This window comes from Sapajus apella, unplaced genomic scaffold (assembly GCF_009761245.1).
Source record: "Sapajus apella isolate SASKATOON/1434 unplaced genomic scaffold, GSC_monkey_1.0 scaffold55, whole genome shotgun sequence".
Lineage (NCBI taxonomy): Eukaryota > Metazoa > Chordata > Mammalia > Primates > Cebidae > Sapajus > Sapajus apella.
In genome coordinates, this window is record NW_022436995.1 from 13,089,718 (window position 1) to 13,115,175 (window position 25,458).

The following is a 25,458-nucleotide window of genomic DNA, read 5'->3' on the forward strand; positions in this document are numbered from 1 at the left end:
GAGGCTATTCTGTGACCAGGTTGGGTCTGGAGCCTCTCCACTGTCCAGAATGCCTCCAAGCCCCTACAGCTTCTCCCATATACCGAGGCCTTGGAGATGTAATGCAGAAGTGAAGTGAGCAGGCTGAGGATGAGGGCAGGTGTCTGGAATACGTTCAGGAGTGGGAGAGGAGTAACATAGCTTACAGCCTAGGCAGAGCCGCAGAGGCTACAGATTTCATTTCTAGCCCTCAACTTATAAGACCTCAGGGACAGATACTGACTCCAGCTTGGATGTGCCCTTACCCTAAGGCCACTCACACTTTTTTTTTTTTTGTAATACAGGTAATCCATGTTTATTACAGAAAAATGCCACATTACTCTTTATTGGATGCTAGGGTCAGCTCCGGCCCCTTTCTCTCCAAGCACAGGGGCACGCAGGCAAGGGGCTCCATCCCCCAGCCAGGATGCAGTGGAAGCCTGGCTCCACTACCAGTCTCCTAGAGCCAGCACCCTTCTTGGTGCCTGGGGCTCAGGTCTGTTCAAACTCCTGCTCACAGTAGCCTACATTGAGGGGCTGGGCCTGGACACCTCGCCTGCAAGAGGATATGAAGAAATGGCAAGATGAGCCCCCCAGAAGGGGTCAGTCTTAGGCCTCAGCAACACTTTCTACACCACTCGTCTCTCCTTCCCCATTTCGGTGACTCTCAAACTGTCACTATACACCAAATGTACCTGGGAACCCCAATTCCGGAGATTCTCACTTGGAGTAGGGCAAAGTATTGGCAAGAATCTGCAAGTTGAACAGGTGCCTCAGGTGATTTTGATACAGATCTTGGAGATCCAGGAACATTGGGAACACCTCTCTGTTTCTAACCTGCCTATCTCTGTACCCTGACCCCGAACAACTCAATCCCTTTAGAAAATAGGTGGATGCCTGAAAGGCAGCCGATGCGCTTGGCCTACTTAGCCCTCTGTTGCTGACTCTAAAACGCTGTAAACGTGGTGGCATCGGGGCACTTAGGTGCTGTCCTGTCCATGAATATGGACATGAACTCCTGTCCCTGGGTCTCACACTATAACCTGACCAATCTCCTAAGGACACCTCTTGGCATGCTTCCCTTATTATCCAAGTAAGCAACATGCTTAGAGAACCAGCCAGAAGTTACCCAGTGAATGACATAGTTGAGGCTTAGACACCACCATGCTTGACTCTCAGCCCAGCACTGCTCTGCACTAGGCTGTGTCCCCTAAGTTCTCAAGGCCTAGCCAACGAAGGAATCAGGGATATGATTCTCTTACACAGGCACATTCCTGACAGAAGCAAAGGTGTCATGAGATCCTGTAAGTCAGCCTGGTTCAAATCCTGCTTTTTAGTGACTTTGGGCAAGGTACTGAACTTCTCTGGGCTTCAGCTGTCTATCTCTAAAATGGGGATAAAAATGCACCTATCTTATAAGGTTGTGGAGAAGACTAAATAAGACGATATGTGTAGCTGAGCACAGTGTTTACCACAAAATACAGTTGTCCCTCAGGATCGGCAGGGGATTTGTTTCAGGAACCCCCATGGATACCAAAACCGAAGGATGTTCAAGTCCTTTATGTAAAAATGACATAGTATTCGCATATAACCAATGTACCATTTCCCATATACTTGAAATGATCTTAGATTACTAATACCTAATATAATATAAATGCTATGTAAATGGTTGTTATATGGTATTTTTAAATTTTTATTTTTTTTATTGTATTTTTTTTTCTGAATACTTTTTATTGTTGTTGGTTGAATTCATAGATGAGGGCCAACTGTAAGCCTCTATAAGGGTTAGCTATTGTTATTATTCTCTTCCTCTCTCTAAGGGGTTCCCCGCCCTGGTTCTGCCCTACCATACCTTACGAAGGCCCCACAGCCTGCTTACCTCAGCAACTCACAGCGAAAGTGTGACAAACGTTCATGGGCAAACGTCAGGTCAGATGTCAACTCGTTGCTCCACAGCCTTTCGGCAACAGCCCCTGCCCTGGGCCTGGAGGAAAGGGGGCATGTGCCAGATTAGGCCCTGTATTCCCTGCAAAGGTGCTGGACATCCACAGGCTACCACCTCTTGTCTAGGCGCCCTGGACTAGCTCAGGCCAAAGGAAGTGATCAATACCTTGTTATCAGCCACAGCCAGGCTGGATGGCTCCCAGACAGTTCAGGGGCTCAGCTCCACCTTCATTAAAATGTGGGTAGCAATCCCCACTCTCTTCCTCTCCCAAAGATAGGGATAATAAGAATAAGCCTTAAAGGTATCATTAACCACTAATGACAGTGGCAGCAACAGATGTCCTTAAAATGTAAACTTTGCACACCTAACCATACTTGATAAGGCTGCAGTGGAAACAGCAGAGGGAAATCTTATTGCAAGAACCATGGATGCTTGTGCTGGACCCTGAGCAAGTCACCTGTGTTCTCCAGGCCTCATTATCTCTCTGGGAAGTGAGGTTAACAATCCCTATCCCACACACCTAACAGGTGGCTGGAGGGATATATATGGAAGTCATGTGGGGAGTGAATATTGCACACAAATCTTCAGAAGCCTTTTGCACTGCCTGCTCTCTCTCAGGCCTGAAAGGAGGGTACTAGTCTGGACGTGGCTAGGTGGGATTGAGTTTGTAAGGGAAAACCCCTGCTCTCAGGCCCAACCCTCCACCTGCCCCAGAAAACTCTTACCAGAGCCTGGGGACCAGGTTTGTGTTGTCCACATATTCTCCCCACATACAGGCCTCTCCACCAATCACCAGAGCCTTCTGCTCAGGGGTACCTGGGGGAAAACAAGCAACAACAGTCTGGTGATGGTGGGGTAATTCTAGGGTCCCCCTCAACCACCTTCCCAATGTGGCCCTCACCCCAGCTAAGTTGTTTCATTTCCTAACCTGAAATGTCTGGCCCAGACCTTCCTGCCTCAAATCCTGTGCCCCAGCCTAGCTTCCTCTGGTCAGCAAGAAGAGCTCCCTGCTTTCACCTTCAAATGCCAGGGGTTCCACTAGGTAGAACTCTTTCCAGTCAGGGCCGTAGGATATACGGTTCAGGTACCAGGGAGCAGAGAGAAGGGCCCGGAAGCTGGCCTTGGTGATCAGTCCCAGCTCCTTCGTATAGTTCACTGGAGTCTCTTCTCGCCACACCTGTATGATTGTGTCCGGCCGAATCTGTTATAAAAGGACAAATGGCAGTAAAGACACAAACCTGAGGAGATTCCTGGGCCTTATTCATACACAGGCAACATGGGACAACAGGTGTGTCCTCCCTCTGTTCCCCGGCAGCAAACTCTGTCTCTGTGACTCCTGACCACTGAGCTCACATCTCAGGACAAAGGCCAAGGAATCCAGGGCCCTAAGAGGCCTCCCTGCGGCTCTCCTCTCCCTGCTCCTCAGCAGCCTCCCTGTCCACACAGAGCTAGTAATACCCGCTGTGAGCTGAGGGAGGCAAACAGTGGGACCCACAAGCTGCCATGTCCAAAAGTCTCCAGATGTTTCTGGGATGGGACAAGGTTCCTGCAGAGTCCTTGGATGTGACAGGAGACTGGGATCTTACTGATAAAGGAGAAGGTAGCCTTGCTCCCACAGACCCAGCAGACCTTAATCTATGATTTAGGAAGAAAAAGCCAGCCTATCCAAGTAACCTAGCAGCAGAAATAGTTATTAATCAAGTTTGTAGTGAGGGAAGATAGAGACCCTGACACATAAATCCAGGGCTGATACCACTGCGGCATTTGTTTTTTTTTGAGACAGGGTGTCTCACTGTCTCACTCTGTTGGCCAGGCTGGAATGTGGTGGCACGTCTTGGCTCACAGCAACCTCTGCCTCCTGGGCTCAAGCAATCCCCCAACCTCAGCCTCCTGATTTTTGTAATATTTTTTTTGTAGAGATGAGGGCTTCGCTCTGTTGCCCAGGCTGCTCTTGAACTGTTAGGCTCAAGCAATCCACCTGCCTTGGCCTCCCAAAGTGCTTGGATTACAGGTGTGAGCCACCGCACAGAGCACTCTGTGGCCTTTCTAGAGAGAAAAGGAGAGTGCTCTGACCATTACAGCCCAATCCAAACCAGGAGGATGGGTCTCTGTAGAGGCAGGGAGGAGCTGGGGAGACCAGAGGGAGGTACCACTGACAGCTTCTTCTCTTCTCTGCCCCGGCTCACCTTTACTTTATTATCAAACACCTCCTGCCACACCACATAGCCCTTGCCATAAGAGGAGATGATGTCCAGCAGCCTGGAGAGGAGAGGAGCGTCTAGTAAGTGTCTGCTTAGCTCAGATGGGCTCTAGACTGTTTGTGCCAGTGCTCTAGGGCTTCAGCCTGGCCAGGGGCCTATTCCTCACTGAGCAGTGTCTTCCCCGGGTTGGAAACTGACCACTCCAAACTTGAAGGATGGGACAAAGGACAAGGGAACCCTGCAGGGGCCAGAAAGTGGCTAAGCAGGGCCTGACACTGGTATGGAAAGGGAGGACCCCACAGGAGGTTACCCCCAAGGGACCCCACCCCCCTCCTTCCTTCCTCACGTCTGGATGTAGAAGGACTCCAGCTGCCTGAAGTCTTCACCGAAGCCTTTCTTCTTCATAAAGTCCTGGATATCTGGGTTGGACTTCCTGAATCCCAAGAGAAAATGAAGATTGATCTTTCAACATACTGAAAGCCCAATGCCTGGGGATTAGTCACCTGGCCCTTATAACTTCCTCTTTTTATCTGAAAAACCAAATAAGCAAGGATATCAGAAGCCCTACATGTGGAAAATGTGGCCAAGTAAAGTTATGTGAAGTGGGCTGTTGACACAGGCTGAGAAAGGCTGGGTCTGGACCTGAAGAGTTTTAAGTTCAAACTCCCAAGGAGAACACGTTAATCTACTCTGGACCGCAACATGTGGATCCAAGGTTTTAACTTAAAGCTCCAGCACGCTGGATTCTGGCTTTCCTATCTGCTCTTGCAGGTGGATTAGAAGCCTTGCTGTCTATCACCTGCTGTAGAGTCCTTGCGTTACAATGTCCACATTTTGCTCACATTGCTCTTCTTCTGGAATATTGTCCCCTGCTCACGTCTCTAAAAAGCCAAGCGATTTTCCCAGATTCAGATCTAGCATCCTCTTCTCAAAGAAGCCGCTCTTACCTCTTTTGAACTCACTAGAACTAAGGGGTTTGGATTTTACAGCTGAAAACTAATTAGACACTGTCATCTATTAGTCTTGAATTCTGTGTCTTGACTCTTCAACCAGACACTTTTAAGCCTTCATACACCAGGATTATTTCTCTCTATTCTGAACTTTTCCAAGACAGTTCTGTTTCCAGAGCTGGTTTTTCTATCAATACCTCAAGAATATGAGAGTATGAAGGAAGAGGTTCACAGTGAAAGCCTTGCTCAAATCACGTAGGCTCTCTATGTAGATGGGCAGAGGAAGGCCTAAGACCTGAGCAGTGTGAACCCATACAGACCACTGAGAGCAGTAGCTGAGCTAGGCAGCCCCTCGGGTGCTAGCCTCTATTCTGGGTAAGCAACTGATCAGGCCACAATGGGAAGATCAAAGGGCTCATACCAGCAGGTGAAATCAACCTCATCTCCTCCAAGATGAAGATAAAAATCTGGGAAGACAGAGCTGACCTCCAAGAAGAATGTGCTCATGAACTCATAGGTAGTGTTGAGACTGGGATTCACTGGTCCAAAGGTGCCAGAGGGCTCAGACCCAGAGTAGCAAGGAGTCAATAATCCAGGGATACCTAGGCCAACAGAGAACCCCACATGAATGTCACAAATACATAAACCCCCATGCATAGTCCTACAAGTAAGGACATAAGTCACATAAAGTAAGACAAATGTATTCATAAACATCACACACATTTAGGTAGGCACACTCAGGCACTCACAGACACTGGTAGTCACCACCATTTAGTCACAATAAAAAGATACAAATACATCACAATCAGAGGCAGAGGCTGAGTTCCAGCCAGACAAATGTCAGCATACACACTCTTGCCTTGACACACTGCTTCTAGCAGGCGCCACCCTTGCTCCCAAGGCTGCTCTCCTCACAAGCCTTTCGACAGAAGGAGAGCCTAATCTAGCCAAATTGGCAAAATCTTTCTTCTCTATCTCCTCCTGTACATGCGGTCAACCATTACCCAGAATCTTCTTACATTTCCTTAGGGGCATCTCCCTTGGCCCAGAGTCTTTACTTCCTGATGCTGAGGCCACAGGGTATCTCCAGGGTTTTTTGTGTTGTTGTTTGTTGGTTTTTGAGATGGGGTCTTGCTCTGTCATCCAGGCTAGAGTACAGTGGCATAATCTTGGCTCACTGCAACCTCCCAGGTTCAAGTGATTCTCCTGCCTCGGCCTCCTGTAGCTGGGATTACAGGTGCCCACCTCCACACCTACGTAATTTTTGTATTTTCAGTAGAGATGGGTTTCAACATGTTGGCCAGGATGGTCTCAAACTCCTGACCTCAGGTGATCCACCCGCCTTGGCCTCCCAAAGTGCTGGGATTACAGGTGTAAGCCACTGTACCCGGCCAATATCTTCAGTTTTCTATCAGGCCAGTAGCCCTTTTCAAGCAGTGTTTAACCAGCGTTGAGGGTTCACACTGGAGGGCTGAGGCTATACAGAAGAAAGGGGGCAGGGGTAGTGACTGTCTGATTCCAATGTCGGCAGGCTTGCCTTGGGCTTCTTCCTTTTAGATTCTACCCTGGTGGTCAAATTCCTCAGCATCCACTCTAGGGTACAACTACCTGCAACGGCATCTGAGAAAAATGTGCCCTTACATATCTAATAGTACATATTTTGGTACTAAGAAGCGGCCTCTCTTGCCCAAAGTGAGTTCTTCCTATGTAAATTCCCAGGCGGAAGAAGTCGATGGAAAGCATTCTTCCAAGGACCAAGGCTGGGATATGCCACTTGATCCATAAGCCAGTGCCCTGAAGCTCTGAGCATAAAGCCAAGTCCCTTCAGTCTCAGACATTATTCTTACCTGGTCCCCAGGACAAAGTGTGGCCGGGAGTGTCAAACTCTGCAAGCACACGGATACCCCGGAGCCGTGCGTATTCAATGACCTCCTTCACGTCCTGTGCTGTATAGATGTGGGTGACAGGGTTGTAGGACCCCTGAAAGGCACAAGACACCCTTCAGTTCACATTTCCTGAAAGCTAGCTGAGTAGAAGATACTCAAAATGCCCACAAGACTCCCCAGATATCAGAAAACCTGCCCATAGCCCTTTGGAATCAAGGACTATCTTCAAAACACTTGATAATAATTTCCCAGAAGTTCTCACATCTGTTTTATCTGAGTATCATAATGCCAGTGAGATAATCATGGTGCATATTATGTCCATTTAACAGAAGGTACATAAATAAAAAGGGAATGAAGCTAGAATAGATTATCTCCTAAAGGTCACAAGGCAAAATTATTGGCAAAGTTTTGGACTTGAACTCAAGTCTCCTGACTCCAAATCCAGTGTTCTTCCCCTATGTTAGTCTAAAACTGGCTGGTTAGGATGAGAGACCCTGTCCTTGCCAGCAGGGCCACAGCCAGCCTCAGACATTGACTCATAAACTTGGCCTGGGTGAAATGGGGACATACCTTTCTGGTGAGCTCTGGAAAAGTGAAGCTCTCATATGGGAAGGAAGGATCATCTACCAGATGCCAGTGGAACACGTTCAATTTATTGTACGCCATGACATCCTGTAGGTTGAAGTGCACACTGTGAACCCATCGGTCTCTCACGTTTCAGTCTCAAACTTGGAATGCTGGGTAGGCTCTCAGGCTGCTCCACACACCCCTATAGGCTTGATCTGCCTCAGCTCTCAATTAAGTGTTTGTGGAGACTCTCTATCAAACCTTCCCATCAGGGAGGGATGGCATGGAGGACCCAGCACATTTCTACTTTTCCCAGGACACACCCAAAGATGGATGACAAAAGTGGTCTTTCCTCTTATTGAAATAAATTCTGGCCACATTAAGAGGAGGGCTGCAGCTACTGTGGCACTCTGGAATCTTCTAAAAGCCTGAAGATCAACACTTCCTCTTGCCATTTGTCCTGGTGTTAACCCCAACTGTGAGACCTCCTGGCAACTTAGTAGCCTCTTCTCATAATCTCAGAGGCCAAGGCTGGCAGATGTGTCTCCTCCTTTGGCTCCATCACAGGAGCAAAGGAAAAGACAGACACAGGAACTGGATGGGGAACTGTCAGATTAGGCTGTATATTAAACTCAAGAGAGTTGGAAACCTCCCCAGGTAAGGCTTTTTTTTTTTTCTTTTTTTTTTTTTTTTTAACAGAGTCTTGCTCTGTTACCCAGGCTGGAGTGCAGTGACATAACCTTGGCTCACTGCAACCTCCACTTCCCAGGTTCAAGTGATTCTCGTGCCTCAGGCTCTTTTATTTATTTATTTTTGAGACAGGTTCTCTGTTGTCCTGGCTGGAGTGCAGTGACGCAATCACAGTTCATGCCTCCTTGACCTCCCCCCAGCTCAGGTGATCCTCCCATATCAGCCTGCTGAGTAGCTGGGGCTACAGGCTCACACCACCACGCCTGACTAATTTTTTGTATTGTTAGTAGAGAAGGGGTTTCACTGTGTTGGCCAGGCTGGTCTCAAACTCCTGAGCTCCAGCAATCCACCTGTCTCGGCCTCCCAGACTGCTAAGATTACAGGTGTGAGCCACTGCACCCGGCCCCAAGGTAAGGCTTTGAACATCTCTCTCCTATGACCTTGACCTAACTAAAGTTAGCTCTGCAGGCCAGGTGACTCACGCCTGTAATCCTACCATGCTGGGAAGCAAAGGTGGGCAGATTGCTTGAGCCCAGGAGTTTAAGACCAGCCTGGGCAACATCACAAAACTCCAGCTCCACAAAAAATACAAAAAAAAAAAAAAAAAAAAAAATTGAGACCTTCTCTCAAAATAAATAAAGTTAATTTTGCCAATGAAGCCAATTTCCCTAAACATCTATATCCCTGGAAACAGTATGAACATTGATCTATAGTAGTCTGTAGGGTAGATTTAAGTTACTCTTTGTTATTTTTTGAGGCTTAGAGCAGGTCATCTTCTACATTGTTTCCCAGGAGCTCATAGAGTTACTTACTTTTTTTTTTTTTTTTTTGAGACCAAGTCTCACTCTTTCCCCGAGGAGGTTGGAGTGCAGTGGTGTGATCTCCACTCACTGCAACCTCCATCTCCTGGATTCAAGTGATTCTCCTGCCTCAGCCTCCTGAGTAGCTGGGATTACAAACATGTGCCACCATGCCCAGCCAATTTTTGCATTTTTAGTAGAGATGGGGTTTCGCCATGTTGGCCAGGCTGGTCTTGGACTTCTGACCTCAGGCGATCCACCTGCCTTGGCCTCCCAAAGTGCTGGGATCAGAGGCATGAGCCACCACGCCCAGTCCACACATTCTCTAACTCTTTAAGAATTTGAAACTTGGTCTGTCTGCTGCTCCGTCGCCCCAGAACTCTAAGTATGAAGAAGGCGTTAAGGCCTGGGTACCAGAGTGTCCAGGATGCTAGAGAGTGGCAGGTAATGGCGAGACGTATCCAACAGCAAGCCTCGGTGAGGAAAGCGGGGAAAGTCCTCGATCTCAGTCTTGTTGATAAAGAACTGTGCAGAACAAACATGAACATGTCAGATTCAAAGGGAATTACCATGGGGGCACAGGGAGATGAAGACAACTCTCCGAGGATTCTTAAAAAGCCAATCTGTAACTGTTCTCAGGGTCACTATCTCCCCAAATATTCCCACCTCTATCAATGACCATTAGCAGCCACCTTCCCAGAGAGCAACTGTCCAATGCCAGCCTAATACAGCGGTCCCATATACCACCCAGCCTACAATTTCTAGATTTTCCTGTTAACATAGTTTATTTTCTTCAAAGCAGTGGAGCCTTAATGTCATTATTAAATAATGACTCAGGGGGACAAAACTGCAGTGATTCCAAATAGACTAAATCTACCAAACCAGTTTTCCGCCCACATGTCCTCTTACGTTTCTACTGGGGCTATCTCAAACCACCAGGATCCTAAGGCAAAACAAGATTTTTCTAGGATTCTCAACATTGGGATAAAACCCCTAGGATGAAAAAGGAGCCCCTTTTGAAGATCCATACTTACTGTGCCCTCAGCAGATTTCCAAACAAGCTGGCTAAAAGTCTCCAGACCTAGGAATAAGTAGAGAGGCGGAGCAAAGACTCAGGGAGGGGAAAAAAGAGATTTATCTATTTGGAAGGTTCTCAGCGTGGCAGAGCATAACGTTTTGGTACACAGTGAAAATGGATGTAGTGTAGGCTTGACGATTCTCAACGCTGATGAAAAAGGGATACTGGCTGGACGCTGTAGCTCACACCTGTAATCCCAACACTTCAGGAAGCCAAGGCGGGCAGATCATGAGGTCAGGAGTTTGAGAACAGCATGACCAACATGGTGAAACCCCATCTCTACTAAAAATACAAAAATTAGCTGGGCGTGGTGGTGCGCACCTGTAGTCCCAGCTACTCCAAAGGCTGAGGCAGGAGAATCGCTTGAACCCGGGAGGCAGAGGTTGCAGTGAGCCGAGATCGATAGCACCACTGCACTCCAGCCTGGGCAACAGAGTGAGGCGCCATCTCAAAAAAAAAAAAAAAAAAGGAGAGAGAGAGAGAAAAGAAAGGGGAATATATTAGGAAGCCAGTATCCATCTTTACTCTGTATTTTATTTTTGGAGATGTCAGAGCAAGGGTTTTAGTGTTCCTTCTCACAATATATTAAACTTAAAAACCCACACACCTCTTATCTATATTGCCTGTGCTTTAACAAGAATATTGAGAGGCCAAGATGTATACTCATGAGGACAGACACAGGGACAAGTAGCCTGCAAGAGCTGGGCTTTCCATGGATAACCCTTATTAGGAACTAAGAGAGCTCAGAAAAGAGGTCCTAGATTAAATTACGAGAAAGTAATCATAAGCTTGGGTTTCCAAGGAGCCTGGGTTCATGGCTGGACATAGCATATAAAAATACCATCTACTCTTCCTCTTCAGAGACTGAGAAGAGTCCCAGCTCTAGGGAGCTGGGATGTGGTTGGCAGCAACTGCCCTGGAAGGACTGCCCTAGTCCACTGACACTGTCTTCTCAAGTCCGGCAAGGCCCACACACAGGCATGTTGCGTCTGGAGCATTGTATGTTCTCAACAGCTGGGGCCCCTCTTCTGGAAACCCTGCAGAAGCCCCGTGAAGAATTATCAGAGTCCCCAGTTTCAAAGTGAAAGAATCCATGAGACCTCAGTGGTCACTCAGCACCTGATCTGAGCAGACTGTGAGTGTACTCTTTTGGCTTCTTCCCACTCTGACTCTGACACCCAGCATTCTGGAGTCCCAGCTCCTCCTTTACCCCTAGTCTGACTCACCATCAGCACCTGCAAGAAAGGTGCAAGAAGGCAGGAAGGGGAGGCAGCATACTATTGTTCCAAGCACAGAAGTAGGGGAAGGGAATGAAGACAATCTAAAGCAAGGTGTGGAATTCTGAGAGAATTTCCCTCATCATTCACCAGCAGAGGGTTTACCAAAAGTGGGAGAGGTACTTGGCTAAGTCTGCATCTAGGCACCAAATACCTTCTCAGTAAACCCAGAGGAAGGGCAAGGCCCAATAATTTAGCCGGTAAACTCATTTTCTCCAGAAATAATGTAGTTCTAAATATTTCACGACTATTTGTCTTTTTTTGCATGTATCTATTTCTTTTGAAAGATTAAAAACCCCTTCTGGCCGGGTGTGGTGGCTCATGCCTGTAATCCCAGCACTTTCGGAGGCCGAGGTGGGTGGATCACGAGGTCAGGAGTTCAAGGCCAGCCTGGCCAAGATGGTGAAACCCGTCTCACTCAAAAAAAAAAAAAAATATATATATATATATATATATAATTAGCCAGGCGTGGTGGCGGGCACCTGTAATCCCAGCTACTTGGGAGGCTGAGGCAGAGAATTGCTTGAACCTGGGAGGTGGAGGGTGCAGTGGGCCGAGACTGTGCCACTGCACTCCAGCCTGGGTGACAGAGTGACTCTGTCTCAAAAAAAAAAAAAAACACCTTTCCAGTTACATGTCTTTAGCAAGAGCTGGACAGGCAGTGACTGTGATGGCATCATTCCCCCTGCCCCCCAGCTACCTGTTCCCCTGCTGGCACGTACAGCATCAGCCGGCAAACTCACCCACTGCTTCCCAGGGCCCCTGATTAGGGCAGCAGCTGTACAGGGTGAAACCTGTCAACTTCCAGGGACGGCTGCACGGAGATGGGAAAACACACCAATTGTTCCCATAAATAAAGCTTCCTGGCTGGGTGCAGTGGCACACACCTGTAATCCCAGAACCTTGGGAGGCTGAGATGAGTGGACCACTTGAAGCCAGAAGTTTAAGATCAGCCTGGACAACATGGTGAAACCACATCTTTACTAAAAATACAAAAATTAGTTGGGCATGGTGACAGGCACTGTAGTCCCAGCTACTAGGGAGGCTGAGGGGAGAAGATCGCTTGAGCCCAGGGGGCAGAGGTTGCAGTGAGCAGGGATGGGGCCACTGCATTCCACCAACCCCAACCTTCTCACATCATCCTTTCTCTCTCTCTCTTCATCAGCCTCAATTTGTTACCTCGGAGAGCTCCCCAGACAGTCTCAGAGAGGAGTAAACACTGGTCATCATTTATGCTCAGGGTATCTGAAATGACAGAAATAAAATCATTCGGTTGGTTAAGGTTTTCTATTCTCAGATTATAGACCAGGTATTCTACATAAATCTCTGGATTAAAAAACAGCAAGATAACATATTTTAAAAAAAAATCTTTCAATGAAATGTTCCCAGAGCAAGACAGCTGTAGGATGGCCTGGTGTGGTGCCGCAGTGGGAGGGTGGTCACCACAGTGACTCTGTAGACCCTGGAAGATGATGTACAGCAAGGGTCAGGCTGGAGCGGAGTTCTGTACAAAGCACCATCTACCTTGCCGGTCAGTTTCCACAGCAGAAAGATGAAAGAAGTCTTCTCCTGGCAAAGGGAAAAGGGATGCCTGCTGGGTGAGTGCAGCAAGTGATGCTCCCAACACCTTTGTAATCACCCTCTTTTCCCCTTGCTCTATGCTTCAGCTACCTCCTCCAATAATTGTGAGAAGAAGCCAAAACTACAATGTTCACTTTGGAGACTGAGAAGTCCCCAAATGCTGCTCAGGGAAGACGGGAGGCAGTCACTGGACTAATGGCTTAACTTGATCTCTGTATAAGTGACCAGAACCCCTTCTTTCCCCCAGTGTAGGGTCTATTAGAGAAAACTAGTAAAGTACACTTTCCTAAAATAGAAACGTATTCAGTCCAGCAGGCAGGTGTCCTATGGGACTCAGTGAAGAGGCAGTGTGATGTTCCACATCCCACCTTTAGCAATGGTTAAGCTTCTGCAGAGGAAAAACTCAGCACTTGGTGACCCTCGGTCCCCATGGTCAAAGGGGACTCCAGGCTGAGCATCACAGTTTAGGCCAGGCCATCCAAAAACGTACAGCTTCGGACAAGTGCTTGCTCTTCTAAGACAGGGAACAGGGCGGTACTTACAATTCTCCACCGACTCCAAAGTAGGAAGCTGGTTACATCCAGGTGTGACTACAGAGACAACCAACACATTCTTCTCCAGGGTATGACATTTTCCTGCAAAGACAGGGTATACTTGGTGTAGCTAACCAGCCATTAGAAGCAACAGGCAAAACCAAGGCCCTAGCTCTAGTCCCTCAGCTCATATGCCTGTGGTAAAGGAAAGGGAGGACATGGCATTTGCCCTTGGCATAGGCACTGCCTGATCATCTGTCTAGCTCTTTCATTCTGGTTGTGCCCCTTTTCTCCTCAGTAGCCACCCTGACCCATGTCTGAATGCTCTGGGTGACAGCTCTTCATAACCAGGACTCTGTATTTCTGGCTGGCCTTGGCCTTAACCAAACAAACAATTCCATGACCTCACCAACTGCTTCTGAATGAGAGGCAGTTCTAGAGCACTGCTATTCCAAGTGTGGTCTGTGGATTAGCTGCCAATGTGCAAACTATGTTACTGGTTGGTCACTACATAGAAAGCTTATATGAAGCCTGAAGGGGTAAATCGATTATGTCAGAGTAAACACATTCTCTAGTTCTAACTTTTTTTTTTTTTTTTTTTTTTAGACAGGGTCTTGCTCTGTCACGCAGGCTTGAGTCCAGTGGCATGATCTCTGCTCACTGCAATCTTCACCTCCGGGGTTCAAGCAATTCTCCTGCCTCAGCCTCTGAGTAACTGGGACTACAGGTGCCTACCACCATGCCCAGCTAATTTTTGTATTTTTAGTAGAGATGGGGTTTCACCATATTGGCCAGGCTGGTCTCGAACTCCTGACCTTGTGATCTGCCTGCTTTGACCTTCCAAAATGTTGGGATTATAGGCGTGAGCCACGGCACCCGGCCCTAACATTTTTTTTCATACAAGATTTTCTTGATGAAGAGATCAGTCTTACATTCTGGTACATACGCTTCTTATCTCATTGCAGATTGGCACTGCTCTTGAGGGCTCCAGATGAAAGGTTTCCAGTTTTGTAATAGCCCAGGAGCTAATGGAGCAGATAACAGAAGGCTCTCCCATGCAGAGGAGGCCTGAGATGATCCAGCTGATACCTCAGAGAAGGTCAGGGTCACCAGCCCATCTTGCTCCCTTCCTTCCTTTTCCCAAACAGATTTTCTATCCAAGGTAGACTTCACCCAAACAGTGGGTGAAGTATGAACCAACGTAGTATCTAATATAGCTTTACAAAAATGCCAAAGCCAAAATAAGAATACACTGTCTCTTCTCAGCCTCCCACTGGTTCTTCCCTGTGATTTTCAGGGTGGCTCTGATTTTATAGCCCAAGCCTTAACTTAATGAACCCCTCTCTATTCTATTCTTTCCTGGAGCCATATGCATCCCACTGGCATCACAACATCCATGACATTCCTATGGCACTACAAAGTCAGGGTAAGATGGCCCAGGAGAAGGCAAGGAGAGATAATTCAGAACCAAACTGGAATCTCAAATGTTACTCATCTCTAGACAGAAGAAATCCAAGGAAGCCTGCTCAGACCTCTTGAGCACTACCACATGGCTGTAACTCAGCTCTTAAGTGTGCCAAGAAGCAAGCTAATAAGGCTTTCCTACCATCATGAATAAACACATTCTTTCTCTTACCAGCCAATACTCTGGCTCCCCACACCAATACCTGCCTACATTCTGCAAAGAAGAGGGAATCTGAGGCAACGCTGGGCCAGGTCAACTCATAACTCCATCCTTGAACCCTAAAAATACATTATTGCAACACAAAAGAACAAGCAGACCTTCAGTTGATGCAAAGACCACACTCAAGGCAGAATCTGCAGGGCCATCCAGCTCTCCAACAAGACAGGCTGTGTCTACAAACCCATCTCTACAGGAAGACTCTACAGGGAGACCAATGAGAACTTAACCTAGGAGCAAGGGTGAGGAAAAACCATACCTCATCCTCAGCCTTTCTGTCCCCACTCCGCACATCATGGGGCCCCAGTATCATTGTGTGGAAAGTTCATCTCCATATCTACCCAGGCAGCCATCCAAAAGACAGCCAAAGTCCTGAGCTTTAGTGCTAATCCTCTAGGGCTCAGCCTGCCACATAAGGAGAAATCACAACTAATCCATACGTAACTACCGTGGCTCGCTGCCCTGATGACAAAACAAGAGAAGCTTCACAAGCACCAGGTTTATCTCAGCTATTATTTGGAAGACAGAAAAATACCTAATTTTTAGATTTTTTTAAAAAACTCATTTTTCGGCTGGGCGCGGTGGCTCACGCCTATAATCCCAGCACTTTGGGAGGCCGAGGTGGGTGGATCACGAGGTCAAGAGATCAAGACCATCCTGGTCAACATGGTGAAACCCCATCTCTACAAAAACTACAAAAAATTAGCTGGGCATGGTGGCGTGTGCCTGTAATCCCAGCTGCTCAGGAGGCTGAGGCAGGAGAATTGCCTGAACCCAGGAGGCGGAGGTTGCGGTGAGCCGAGATCGTGCCATTGCACTCCAGCCTGGGTAACAAGAGTGAAACTCTGTCTCAAAAAAAAAAAAAAAACTCATTTTTCTAAAACAAACCGGCACTCCATTCGCTAATCTGTAGTCTTTTGGAGAGTCACAGACTCCTTTGCAGATCTGCTGAATATGAAAGCACTGTTTTCCCAGAACGATGCTCCTAACTTAAGGGCTGTTTCTCCAGAATTACAATTCTTCCACTTCCTGCCAACAATCTCACAGTGAAGAATCTCTGTCTGAAGTTTTCTCAGTGACTCATCTGGGTTTGGGCTGAAAGAAGTAGATACAGGGGCATGGCTGCTGCTTAAACAAATTATGAGAGAGATGTTTGGGGGAGGTAGCAACACGAGAGCTGGCAAAACAGGAGGGACACGAGGTCATTTAAAAGGATGCAAATAGGGTATCACCACCGTGGTTTTCCGCCTCCAAGCTGCTACTTTGCCTGGCTATGAAGAGGGCAGGAAATAGGCAGGGGACAGTACAGCCGCCTCTACAAACACTCGCCCACACCCCGCACACTGAGAAGCACTGACGTGGGAAGCACAGTATGGCAAACAGCCTGGTCAGCCAGCAACGTCATGGCCACATGTGCCATGAGCCTGGCTAGGACAGCAGGAAATTAAGAAGGGCTTAGGAGGCAGCATGAAAAACAGACCAGAGGGCTGGGAAATCAGGACAGGCTACTTCTGGTTCTGGTTCTACTGCTGCCAAGCTGAGCAAGTCTCAGGGTTCCCATTTCCTCCCTTGTAAACAATGGCAGGGTGGGACCAGATTCCAGCTACTCCTCTTCAGATCTAAGACCTTGTGATTTCACAGATAGATAATACACTCCAGGGTCCAATTTCAGGACCACAGCCTCCTGCCTCCAGCTCACACATCTCCCTGCTTTCATGTAAACCCACTCTTCTCTTTGGGTTCACTGAAAACATTTTTTTTTTTCCTGAGATGGAGTCTTGCTCTGTAGCCCAGGCTGGAGTGCAGTGGTGTGATCTCAGCTCACTGCCACTTCCGCCTCCCAGGTCCCGGTTCAAACCATTCTCCTACCTCAGCCTCCCAAGTACCTGGGATTACAGGCACGAGCCACCATGCCCTGCTAATTTTTATATTTTTTAGTGGAGATGCGGTTTCACCATGTTGGCCATTCTGGTCTTGAACCCCTGACCTCATGATCTGCCTGCCTCCGCCTCCCAATTGGGATTACAGGCATGAACCACTGCGCTTGGCCTGTATCTTTTTTTAAATCAAAACGGTAGTATAGCTCTGGTGCGGTGGCTCACGTCCATAATCCCAGCACTTCGGGAGACTGAGGTGGGTGGATCACTTGACGTCAGGAGTTTGAGACCAGCCTGGCCAACAGGGTGAAACGCTGTCTCTACCAAAAATACAAAAAAAATTGGCCAGGTGTGGTGGTGAGCCCTGTAATCCCAGCTACTCAGGAGAATCACCTGAACCCAAGAGATGGAGGCTGCAGTGAGCAGAGATTGCACCACTGTACTCTAACCTGGGAAACTAAGTGAGACTCAACCTCCAAAAAAAAAAAAAAGGGTAGTACACACTATTTAAAAATATTCAAACAGTGCTACCAAACAGTAGAAAATGTTTACAATAAACAAAAGTATCTTTGGCACCCTTCCTTAGTCCCCTCAGTAAAGAGATAAACATCACTGGTAGTTTTCTACCCTTGTAGTCCCTTTCTGTGTAATTTTGCCTTATTCATCACACACAGGTAATCTCTGGACATGGAATTCTTAGGAGAAGGACACTCCTACCACCAAAGTCCTACTGTTGAACCTTCTGCAAACTCCAGTACTATGACCCCTCCATTTCCCTTCTGTTCTCGGTCCTCTCTCATCCTCGCTTCCTTCCCTGCTGGCCTACATGTGGTGATCCATCACCTCAAACGCAATCTAGCCAATACTCTCAACAGTCCGTCTCTTTTCTTCTGTCACAACCAGTGGGCAAAACTTTCAACCTTAGATCAATCTAACATCTGCCTGCTGTGCCCCTGAGCCTGGCTACTGTATTCTACTGGAGGGAAGGGAGAAATATCACAAAACAGGATTGGACCACTGCAAAATCATGGTCCCCATCTTGGCTGGGCCCTTGATGCTACCCTGGAAATGTTCTCTCTCCACCACTGCTTCATTCTATTTTCTACACCTTCCTCAAGTCTACTTGATCATCACCTCCCTTAGGCTCAGCAGACAATCAGAAGACAACTTTCAACTATCCCCATCCTCTTCGCCTCTACCCGCTGACAAAAATATCTGCAACACACACCTGCCTTTACCCTCTCCCCAACCTCCACCTCAATGGAAGGGGTTCCCTTTTACCCGTGCGCTGGAGCACTTCTCGATCCCCTCTTGTATAAATTAGTCCCCTTTTTCCCAGCCTTCAAATTACTTCTTTCTACTGATTCTCTTTCATCAGCATTAAAATGTTTGCAACCTTCCTGGTCTCAACTGCATGTCACCTCAAACACTCACTCTTTTGCCTTCCTGCCACAAAGACACCCTAGAGGAAATGTGGCCTGAGCAGCTAAGGACCTGAACTCCAAAGGGAGACAGATCTGGATTCAAATCTTGGTTCTACCACTTTCTAGCTGCAAGCCTTCCCTAGGCAAGTTACCCTCTCTGAGCTGCAATTTCCTTAACTGTAAAGTGGGGATCATGATAATACCTATATAATTGGGCTGCTGGGAAGGGAAAATGAGCTAATACATGTAAAGTGCTTAGCTCAGGGCCTGGCACAAGGTAAGTGCTCATGATGTTGGCCGTGCTTAGTATTCTCTTTGTAGCTGCTTCCTTACAACCTCATGTTCCTCAATCCACTATCATCTGGCTTCTTTCACTACCACTTCTCTCAAAATGGCTTCACCAAAGTCCTGTGGTTCTATAAATAAATTCAAGGGACTCTTTTCCTTTCACTCATTCGTTTGACAGTTATTCACCGAATGCTTCTTATTTGCCAGGGTGTTAGAAGTGCTGGGGATACAGCAGTGGTCAAAACACAAAAATCCCTGCTGTCAGAGCTAATAGAAACCACCCACTCCTTTTGGGACCTCTTGGCAGCATTGGACATCCCTGACCGTCTTGAAACTAAACTCCCTTAGCGTAGGGGACATTGTTCTCTTGGTTTTCCTTCTAACTCCTTGAATATGTTTCTTCATTCTACTTTTCCTTCAGCAATCCCAACGTGCTAGTGTTCCCCAGGGTCTTCAGGGCTCCAAACTTCTCTTTTTTCTCTTCACTTATGCTCTCCATAGACAATGTCATTCACTACTCACAGTAGGCTGATGACTTCCAAGCAAATTCTGCTGGAGATCTAGACTTGTATGCCTCCACTCAAATGTCTCAAAAGCAACTTTGAATCTTAAACACAAAACTGACCTAACTTTTCATTCCTCCTCCTGGCTGATCCTCCCTCTCACTTTGATAACAGCCCCATCTACTTACGTAGGCCAGAAGACTCCTTCTTTCACACCTTCCAAGTAGATCACAAGTTCATTAACTCAAAATGACATTTACAGACTGTCTGCTATCTCACACACTGTGTTAAGCACTGAGATTAACAACAGTAAAAAGACTTTTAAAAGTCTTACAATTATACAATCCTTATAATCTCTTAACACAGCAATGTTTTCCCAACCCCACTGGGCCAAAGCCTTAATTCAGCCTCTTGTAATTTCCCACCTGGATGACTATAAGAAATCTCCCAGGTGGTCTTTCCCTGCCTCCCTGAATACCCATGTCAATCTACCATCTTCAAGGATATTAGAATATGAAGATCAGAGCATGACAATCTCTGCTTAAAACCTTCCAATGGCTCCCACAGCTTTCAGATTAAAGTCCAGAATTCACTGGGTAATCATAAGAAAAACACTTTGTTTTTTTCTGCTCCTGTGCAGGAACTCTCACAATGAACAATGAACTCTTAACAGAACCCTGAAAATGCCATATTTTCTCCATATTTTTCTTCACACATATTGCTTCCTCCAATTGAAACAAACTTTGCCTCCCCTCCATATCTCTCCTAATTAAGAAACAGCTCTGTTTTCCTTTAAGGAAACTTTTTGTTATTCCCCTGCCCTTTCCTAAGAGACCCTCCTATGTGATCACAAAGCAATGTATACATACATTTTTCAAAACACTTAAGATATACTGTTTATTTGCCTATCTCCTCACTTAGGCTGTGAGTTCCTCAACAGCAGGGACCAATCTCAGTGTCTTTGTATTCCCAGTGCCTGACACACACAGTCATTCAAAAAATGTTTGCTGAAAAAATGATGTTGGAATTTTAAAAATGCATATTTAATGTTATGATTGTGCTACATGATAATCAGGTATATATAGCAAGTAGTTAATGTAGAGATTACTTTTATATCCCCAAACCACGTATTTCTGAAATCCTGAGACTGGGGTGGGTGGTGCTAAGACACCCAGACTGGCCAGGCACAGTGGCTCACGCCTATAATCCTAGCACTTTGGGAGGCCAAGGTGGGTGGATCACCTGAGGTCAGGAGTTCAAAACCAGCCTGGCCTTCATGGTGAAACCCCATCTTTAAAAAAAAAAAAAAAAAAAAAAAAGAAGACACCCAGATTTACACAAAGTGCCTTTTCAGACACTGCTCTGAAGACCTCTGGATCCATAAATTCTAAGATTTAGGTCTTTCCACTTCTCTGAAAGGAAGAACTCATTGCTATAGTAGGGTAACTAATAACTATTAGGGTAATCTGGAAACTATCAATCTTTACCTCAGTGTATAACAGCCTTTCCCTCTCCTAACCCTGTTCCCTCCTGAATCAAAACAGTTCCATGTATCAATGTATTTGAGTCACAGAATCCTAGCAGTATGAAAAAAAATTGGTTTCGGTTATAAAGTGGTACTTGATTTTGCTTCTGGATTGGAAGAAAGGCAACCCAGCCTTTGCCACTTCCCCACTCTTTAATGTCTACCGTGCCCCCGTATTCCCTGGGACCCTCCTAAGCTGGTGCCAAAGATGCCCACTTTGCTCTCTTCCCCTTCCCACCTTTATACACATCATAACCAGGTTTCATCTCCCCCATATTTAGAAAAGCCCATCAAATAATTCATTTCCCACTAATTTATTCATTCCAACCAAGATATATTGAGCATTTGATGTGCATCTGAAGCTGCTAGGAGCTGGGGCAACTAAAAAGAAAACAAGCCCTGGTCCCTACCCCTGAGGAGATCACAGTCTAGCAGGAGAGATAAACACAAACACTAACTACAAACATTGTGATAAGGGCTGTGGTGGATTTAACAGCCACGTCCAGGGAAGGTGCAAGAATGGGACTTGACATTGAATGGGACTTCTAAGTAGGATCGTGAACCCTGAATTGGTGTTCACCAAGCTACACCAATAGGGGAAAGGGTATTCCAAGCCCGGGAAGTGAATTCCAACCACTAGGAAGTAGCTAGAAGAGAAGTCAATCAAGGCCAATCTTGTCACATTTCGTATCCCAGTAAAGCAGGAGTTTGTGAAATCAGGTGCCCTGAGCTGGGGCCTTCTCCTTAGTGCTACTGAATTCAATCTAGATCACGGTGCCTCCTCCTGTAAGATTCTTCACCTTTCACAGATTATTAATATCTACTTGGAAATATCACTCTCTCCAGCCCACAGATGAATCCTGAATGTTCTTCCTTCCTCTCATTCCCATCTCATATTTTTTGGGTAAAAGTTGCACCCATCTCTTTTGGGGAAAAGTTGTCATAAAAAATTTTCTATATTTCCCTACTTTTAAAACTGATCTGTCCCTCCCACCTCTATCCCCACTGAAATGATAACGTTCTCCCCAAAATTCTAGATCTCAAGAGATAACTTTAGTTATAACATTTTGCACAATCTTCCAATAGTTTATAAATGTATAAATGTATTAGTTTTAAAATAAAAACAGGGCCGGGCACAGTGGCTCAAACCTGTAAACCCAGCACTTTGGAGGCTGAGGCAGGTGGATCACTTGAGTTCAGGAGTTCGAGACCAGCCTGGCTGAACACACCAAAACCCTGTCTCTACTAAAAATACAAAAATTAGCCGGGTGTGGTGGCAGGCACCTGTAATCCCAGCTACTTGGGAGGCTGAGGCAGGATAATCACTTGAACCTGGGAGGTGGCGGTTGCAATGAGCCAAGAGATCATGTCACTGCACTCCAGCCTGGGCAACAGAGTGAGACTGTCTCAAAAAAACAAAAAACAAAACAACAAAAAAATAAAAATGGGATCCTAATACTACGAGTTTGTAACCTTTTTCTCCTTACCAAAATGAGCTGTAGGTCTGTTAATGTCAATATATATAGATTAACATCCTTATTTGTAAAGGTTGAATAGAATTCCAATGATGAGATATACATTAACTTCTCTAACTTCTCTTCTGTTTGTGGACATTTGGTAATGTTATATATATATATGTGATTGTGAAAGATATTTGGAGGTGGAAATGCTAGGTCACAGATATGAAAAGTTTTGGTTTTGATACTACCAAATTCCTCTTCCAAGTTACTGTACTGACTTACACCCAAATCCACATATATGGGCCTATCTCTCCACATCTTTCCAACATTATACCATCTCAATTCTTTTTCATCATTGCCAGCTGCATTAACACACACACACACACACACACACACACACACACACACACACACAGGCACACAGTTTCAATTTGCATTTCTTATTAAGTTTTATTTTAATTTAATTTTTTTTTTTTTTAGAGAAAGGGTCTTGCTGTGTCACCCAGGCTGAAGTGCACTGGCACAATCATAGCTCACTGCAGCCTCAACCTCCTAGGCTCAAGTGACCCTCCCTCAGCCTCCCAAGCAGCTGGGACTACAGGCATACAACAGCATGTTAGGCTAATTTTTATTTTTTGTAGACACAGTGTCTCACTATGCTGACCAGGCTGGTCTTGAACTCCTGGCCTCAAGCAAATCAATCTGCATTTCTTGTAATGATGGAATTAAGCATTTCTTCACACTTGCTAGCCAAATTCTTTCTACTTTTTAAAGTTATTTTTCTTTTATTGACTTGTTGCAAATATCTGCCTATTATCCTTTATTTTTTACCTTATGCTTTCTTTTGCTTTAATTTTTATGTAGTCAAAGCTATGACTCTTTTCCTTTATGGTCTCCTTTATTTGCTTACTTAGAAAGGGCCCCTCTACCCCAAAAATTATAATAATAGTTTCCTTCATTTCTATCTAATATTTTTATGATTTATCTTTTATCTTTAGATCTTTAATCTACCTGGAATTTGCTTTCGTGTTTGGTATGAGGTAAGGATTTAATGTTTTCCTAATTGGATAACCAGTCATCCTTACGTATTTATTGACTAATACATCTTTTCACTTCTGATCGGAAGTACTTCTTTGATCATATATCAAATTCCCACATATATACATAGACTTGCTTGTCTCTGGAATCTATTTTCTTGGCAATCTTATTGTCAGGGAGCTCCACCATGTCATATCTCTACCATCTTTTGTCACTTTGCCCACTTCTAGTCCTGCACTTCTGTTCTTATACATGCTGCTTCCTCTTCTCCACCAGACCACCTGTACGACACATCGCTCACCTTGTAAATCCTCTGAGATCTTTTTGTGTAGCTATTTAATTGCCTCAGCCTCTTCTATTTCCTCCCTAACCGAAGCCTTGCTCTTCCCAGGAATACCACACACTTCCGCTACAACATGCTCTGAGGGGCAGCCACTTCCCACATCATAGGGTTGAGGTATGGGGCTGCTTCTGGGTTACCCATTCCACCACCACCACCAAGTAGTAAAACACCTTTCTTCTGTGGTTCATGCCATCCAGCTGTTAAATCTCCAGCTCTCCGTTACAACACTCTGCAGGTTCTTGATCACTTCTTTACTCACTTAATTTTTTTTTTATTTTTGAGATAGAGTCCTGCTCCATTGCCCAGGCTGGAGTGCAGTGGTGCAATCTCAGCTTACTGCAATCTCTGCCTCCCAGGCTCAAGCGATCTTCCCACCTTAGCCTCCTAAGTAGCTGAGATTACAGGTGTACACCACCATACCAGACTAATTTTTGTATTTTTACAAATCAGATGGGGTTTCATCACATTAGCCAGGCTGATCTCGAATTTCCTTACCTCAAGTGATCCATCTGCCTCAGCCTCCCAAAGTGCTGGGATTACAAGTGCTGTGAGCCACTGTAACCAGCTTTACTTACTTAATACTTTGGATCCTGGTGCCCAGTATTCCTCTGCATCCCAAGGCTGGCTATCATCCTAGATTATTTTTAACACCCAAGATGAAGAACTAACCCATGTTCTGGCTTAGCAGTCATCCAACAACATCCTTCTCCTCCTCAACGAACCTCCTGTGGTTGCCTTTGGATCTTCTTCTCCTCAGGAGGTGTTCAAACTCATCCTTCTGAGCTCTAGTACTACACAGCTAACTGTTTGCTAGATACCTCATAGTCAACACGTCAAAACCAGATTTACTTTTCATGATTCTCACTCTACCTCTCAACCTCTTAGTCAATTTCGCTCTTTTCACTCCTTCCCTTCCTCTCCTACTATTTTCCCCATCTTTGTTAATGGCAGCACAAGTGAATGAGGGCCAACATTCAAATTGCTAAGTCAGAAATCTCTGAGTCATCCTCAGCACCCTCTCCTTCCAACCTCACTCCCACTTCCAAGCAGCCACCTCCTAAATCACCTCCTAAATCTCTCTTCAGTCTTTATAGTTTTCTTTGTCCTTACAGCCATCAACCGGACTTCAGTCACTATTCTCTCTTATCTATACCACTGTTAGCCTTTTAACTGGGTTTCCCACCTCGAATCCCACTCTCTGGCAAGCCCCAACGTAGCCAGAGTTTAGTCACATCACTTATCCTGTTGAATGGACTTTACCTTCTTTGACCTCAGGATAATGCTCTCTTCCTTACCAGGGCTTATTAGGCCATTTCATGACCTTTCCATCTATCACCTCTTTAGCTTCAGAACTTGCTGATCCACCCTAGAGTTGTGTACTTCAGCTAGACATCCTGAGTCCCTTGAATATGGCATGAAGGCTTCTTGCCTGCAGGCACTTACCATGCATCGTTCTTTCTATGTGGAAAACTATCTTCACCCCATCGACTTCTACTTTTAGATCTCATTCAACAGCTCTCTAGGAAAACCTTTTCAATATACACCTTCCCCTTTTTCCCCCACACACTTACGTCAGGTGTTCCTCTTCTGCACTCCCAAAGCACCCTGCACTTCAGTTAGCATAGAAAAAATCACACTTTGTCTGTCTGTATCCCCATTTCCAGGAATTGTAAATTCTTTAAGGATGAGGGTGGGGGTGGGTGTGTTCAATTTAACATTCCCTGGGCCTAGTGCTATTGACAATTAAAGTTACTTGATAAATACTATTTGTACTAAGAATGGATGGGAGGAAG

General features: G+C 46.0%; 1 protein-coding gene across 1 annotated transcript in view; it reads right to left on the bottom strand.

Moving 5' to 3' along the window:
* Positions 1-315: 315 nt before the first annotated feature.
* HEXA (hexosaminidase subunit alpha) overlaps positions 316-25,458 on the bottom strand; it is a 29,017-nt gene continuing 3,874 nt past the window's right edge. The window contains exons 2-14 of the mRNA XM_032244732.1: positions 13,536-13,628; positions 12,592-12,657; positions 10,092-10,138; positions 9,472-9,582; positions 7,571-7,672; positions 6,962-7,094; positions 5,536-5,716; positions 4,511-4,597; positions 4,150-4,222; positions 2,981-3,164; positions 2,689-2,779; positions 1,898-2,002; positions 316-574 (exon numbers count right to left, since the gene is read on the bottom strand). Of these exons, the coding sequence (XP_032100623.1) occupies positions 511-574; positions 1,898-2,002; positions 2,689-2,779; positions 2,981-3,164; positions 4,150-4,222; positions 4,511-4,597; positions 5,536-5,716; positions 6,962-7,094; positions 7,571-7,672; positions 9,472-9,582; positions 10,092-10,138; positions 12,592-12,657; positions 13,536-13,628 (1,337 nt within the window). The 3' untranslated portion in view covers positions 316-510. The remainder of the gene's footprint in view (positions 575-1,897; positions 2,003-2,688; positions 2,780-2,980; positions 3,165-4,149; positions 4,223-4,510; positions 4,598-5,535; positions 5,717-6,961; positions 7,095-7,570; positions 7,673-9,471; positions 9,583-10,091; positions 10,139-12,591; positions 12,658-13,535; positions 13,629-25,458) is intronic.